This window comes from Nicotiana attenuata, chromosome 5, assembly GCF_001879085.1.
Source record: "Nicotiana attenuata strain UT chromosome 5, NIATTr2, whole genome shotgun sequence".
Taxonomy (NCBI): Eukaryota; Viridiplantae; Streptophyta; class Magnoliopsida; order Solanales; family Solanaceae; genus Nicotiana; species Nicotiana attenuata.
Window position 1 is genome coordinate 44,485,104 of NC_031993.1, and position 5,222 is coordinate 44,490,325.

The window sequence follows — 5,222 nt, forward strand, 5'->3', positions numbered from 1 at the left end:
CCCCAATCTGCTCTTCTTCTTCCTTCCCCTTTCTCCCCTTCCGTCTACCCACCTCCCCCATCTCATTTCTCTTCTTCTTCCTTGTCCTTTCTCCCTTTTAATTTCAAATCAAATCCAAACGACTAGATAAGAACAAAAAACTTCAATCTTGGTAATTCAGTCAAAATCAATCGGGATCCGATGGTTTTGAAACAGTGGCCGCCACCAAATACCAGTTTAGACATCGGCCTTTTTTGTTGGTGGTGGTGCAAAGATCACTATGACGATGACGGGGACGATGCCTCTCCGGTTTTCTTCAGACCACTGATGGTAGAAGTAGACAATGGAGAAGCGAAGATCTTGGTTTCTTGGAGGAGGTTCCGGAACATTTTGGTTTCAAAAGGCAGTCAACACTGATGAGTTTTTTGGGTTTCAAAAGCAATGACTCCCCCTGATCTTGGCTTATTTGTGGTGGTGCTGGCAGAAAGCGTGGTGGAGTGAGGAGTTGATGAGGTGTGGTGTAGTGTGGTGCCACTTGTTGAGACTATCTCAGCTGAATTTTGCTCGGTGTTGTTGTAGTTGCTGCAACATCATTGATTCTAGGATTTCGGGGTTTTAGGGTGAAAAGGGTGGTGTTAATGATGGATGAGCTGGTGCAGACATGAAGAAGAAGAAGAAAAGAAAAATATGACATTAATATTTTGATAAATTGGTTAAAATATGTGGGACCCACAAATTACATGTCAAGCAATAACCAGTTTAGCATCTAACGTGTTACACATCCCAGCGCAATTGATACACACGCTCTCTTGGAGGTGCTTATCAGTACTCATACCGTCAAATTGAGGTGCTAAAATGAAAAATTCGTTTTAGCAGCCAGCTTGAAATTTGGTGCAAGTTTAGGGCGCAATTAGACCATTTCATTAACTCATCAAGAAGAGGTGATCTTAATGACAATTCAAATCCCAAATAACTATAATGTCCAGCTAATGACTTTAAGTAAATAAAATGAGCAACTTCAAGGGTAGAGTCTGTATTTATACCTGTCCTTGAATTTGATTCATTTCCCCTTATAATACTTCCTAAACCTTCTTGGGTTACCATTTGCATCACATAATATTACATTTCCGTATCTATTGTGCTTATTTAAAAGAAACAATGTTGACGGTTAATACGCAAGGCTTCACATTTATATTCTATTTCAATAAGGAAAACGATAATCTGCACTCACATTCAACATTTACATATTGCAGCATAGTTCACAAAAACTGTACAATTAATATTGCAGCTAACACTGTGCTTATTCTCCTCAATAAGGAGATAAGGTTATCTTACTTTCGCCTGCCCCGAGCCAGCCTGAGCGGGGGCTTTCTCACACTGTGGTCCGCCTCTTTTTCTTCAACACTATGCTTGTTCAAGAGAGCATAAGGGGGGGGGGGGGGAGTGAGGAAGCTTGCTCATTTACCTAGCTTATGCTAACTACTCATGTTCCCCCTCGTACGACTGGATAGTAAGCCAAAGAGATATACTTTTTCCTCCCCATCCAGCTTCAATTCACTAATGAAACAAAGTGAATAATCATTGCCTATCCTCAATTTAAATCCCATGCTTGTACCCTCTTACTTTCATTTTGATCAAGATTAGTGCTGAACTATTCGCTTGAATAAATTCTAAATCAACTTGGTACATATTTACAATTTTTTTACATGCAAAATTCCAGTTTTCTGAAATCACTATCATTAAAAGTAACTTATCAACAGTAAAAATAAATTCATTCCTTTTCCCCAAAACCCCATAGGAAAATCTGCATTCTTTAAAACTTGACAATGTGCATATTCACATACTCAAATATTGGAATCGAGAAAGAATACCCAAAAAGGACAACTGTACAGTACAGCACACTTTTTCAACAAAGATAATATACAGCTTCTCTACTTCTATTCTCAGTTTTCACTATAAAGCTTCAACGACAAACTTTTGATACAGTTCAAGGTGCAGACCTCTAACAACAATTGCATACTACGATCACCAAGCAAATACGCAAAAATCTCTTCTTTACTCGTGTAAATAAAGAGTTATTTTTAACATATGGCATCCAAACAACACAACGCCCCAGCCCCAAACAAGTCGGGGTAGGCTATATGAACCTTCACTGATGACTGACCATGTTTCACCATAAAATATCATCTCGGGTAAACATAACAAAAAAATAGGAACCATAATGAAGTATTAGATTTTCTCTAAATTTCCTACTCCATAAGAATACTTAATATTGATATAGCATCCAAAAAAGAAAACAAAATTAGGAACTGATCTATGTGGTTCCTAGGCCACCCTTAGAATGACCTAGCACCAAAGCAACCTTATTTTAGGTCATAAACTCAAGATATAACGCAGCAATACTCTCACTTCCTCTCTTATTTTGATCAATCCTGATTCTTTCTTTTTCTCTTAATCCTCTTCCAATAATAATGTATTATCTTGTCCATGGATTAACGAAAATTTGGTCTATGTACTCAACCAGAATCGTCTAAAGTTGTTGCCTTTGTCCCATTATTTATCTATTGGATTCCCTCAAAAACAAACCCATATCTACTTCAACTATGGGTTTGTAACCTCAACTCAAAAGCATATAACCTCAATTGAGAAATAATTCAACAAAAAAATGAACAGAAGATCCAAACAAACCTGTAAGTGTATATTCCGAAAACGCTCTTGGGCATCGTTCATACTGAACGAACGGCCACGCTTGGAACCAATCTCTCTCCGTTGAAGCTTCTTAACACTGTTCACGAACGCATCCATGCCACCCCGTGGCCTCTTCTTTGCCACCACCCTCCTCCCACTACATGGCCGAGGACTTGCACTTATTCTCCTCCCATCCATCTCTAATAAATCCCTAAAAACAGCTCTACAAAATCCGAAACCCTAACACGGAAATTGCAACATATGTACAGAAGATAACCAGGTTCAATATACTGTCTTCTGGGGTTTAAAGTACATGTTAACCCAAGTGTTTAAAACCCTAAGTTTCAAATACCCATGAAAAAGGTAAAAAATTTACAGCACTTGTACGGATAGAGAGACTCCTTTAACATCAAAATAAGAGAGGGAACACTGTTTTTTGAAAACTGTGTGTATGAATGAATAATCCTCAGCGTTATACAGTGTATATGAGCTCAGTTCATATAGTTAAAAATCTGAGCCGGAAATAGAAGAGTGAGGGGCGAAACAGTGTTTGGATTTTTGGAAGAGAGAGCGGCTAGAGAGAGAAGGGGGGTGGGGGATGTATTATATGTCGGAGTTTTGAAAGAGCTTGATTTCAAAATAAATGCTTCTGACGGTGCATTTGATTTTCAATATATTATAGGGAAAGAAAGCAAAAAATATATATATATATATATATATATATATATATTTTACTTGCAGATAATTTCACCTTTCTTATTTTCATGGGACTTGATTTCAAAATATTTGATGTAAAGAAACTTTAACATTAGGCCATCCAAAATACTGACAAATATTTTTAAATGACCTAATAATATAAAAATGTTTTTACACGGTCAGCATAAATATTAGTAAAACTCTTATCAAACAATTAAGCTAGACATATAACAAGAATACTTACTTATCTAATATAGTAGAAGTGATGTGTGTGCAATGCACAAGCCAAACAATTTGATTTTTATATACTAAAAATATATTATCAAACAATGACCAAATGAAGTACTTTTCCTTCCTATGGACCATCTTAGCTATATTGTATTATCAAAGGGAAAATGTTCCATAAATCTTTTATTCATTGTAGGCCGTATTGAGCATCATGATCATAATGCATAGTACCAGGTAAAAATATGTTCGTTTGGCAAAGCATACCAAAGAGTGCAATATCATCCAGAGAACTTGTACAAGTTTTGCTCGAAATTCATAAATCAGAAAGTGAATAAAAAGAATTAGAACGAAAAGCTCCATGGTTTTGGAATGACAATGTAAAGGGGCCAACAACTGTTTTTGCTCTTTTCTAACTTTGCATCTCTATATGAGTTGGGCTAAGCCAAAGGAACGAGGATTCATATCGCCGACCCTAACTTGTTTGGGACTTAGACGTAATTATTGCCGTTGTTGTAACTTTGCATCTCCTCCGTGTCTTTTAATAAAATACCTTACTTCAAAAAAAAGAATAAAAATAACGCTCTAAACCCCACACCCTTAAGTATGTTCATGCAAACCCACAATTCATATATAATGATAAGTACAAGTACAACTCTACCTAACTTTTTATGCCTCTCAAATCTCTTTAACAATAAATCGGTGGATTAAAAAGCATCTGCTCAGTTGGTTGGAAATAGCCTGAATTTTGCACGTTTACAAAGCAAATATACCACATGACAGTATTCAAGTATACTCTTCAAACACATGAACCAGGTTCGACAAGAATTAATTAGGAGTCATCTCTTTAACATATCTTCACCACCATCATCAACATAAATACTAAAAATTCTTTGCATCTAAAAAGTAACATCGGATAAAAGAGGAAACGCATATATGAAGTAGAGAGATTACATTCAAGCAGAAAATGGAAGCCATTCGTTTCATAGATCAGAGGTAGACTTCACATGTTAGGAGCGCAGTTGACGTGATAACACAAAATGAACATGAGTTCATACATCACATAATATGAAGATAAGTAACAAAATTCTAAACTCAAGATTAAATCTAAAGAAAAGTAATAAAAATTTGAAATAGTGATATTTTAAGATCCAAATAGTATCATACAAAAGGTTTTCTTTTCATCAAACACTTTAGGTGCATCGCCCTACAACAGTGCTATTTTGGTGAGAATCATTTATAGGAATTACATATTACATAAATTACTCACAAGAGAAAAAGGAGAAGAGAAGGATCTCACAGCTTCAGATTCACTTTCTTAAGAATGAAGAGAGCAATTTAAATGCTTATGAGAGTTTAGACGATTAACGTATAAGGTGAAAAAGCAAAATAAAATCTATTATTTAGTGCCTCTCGTATCAGTGTCGATCGTTTAGCCTCTCTAGCAACATAAAGTAACTCCTCGGCAACTCCTAAATGCAATTATATATGTTATTTTATTTTTTCAGGACCTTTTACTTGCATAGAAAGTCAATTGAATAGAAATTTATTTCCACATCATTAGTTGAACAACTAAAATGATAGTGTTTTCTTATAAAATAAAATAAAAAGAACTTATTAGTCTTTTTTAAAAA

General features: G+C 35.6%; 1 protein-coding gene across 2 annotated transcripts in view; it reads right to left on the reverse strand.

Annotated features, from left to right (window-relative positions):
- LOC109225740 overlaps window positions 1-3,303 on the reverse strand; it is an 8,326-nt gene extending 5,023 nt beyond the window's left edge. The window contains exon 1 of one of the 2 annotated variants that reach the window (XM_019390509.1): window positions 2,668-3,303. In XM_019390509.1, coding sequence (XP_019246054.1) covers window positions 2,668-2,865 — 198 coding nt within the window. In that variant the 5' untranslated portion in view covers window positions 2,866-3,303. The remainder of the gene's footprint in view (window positions 1-2,667) is intronic. The other variant, XM_019390510.1, reaches the window with a different exon arrangement.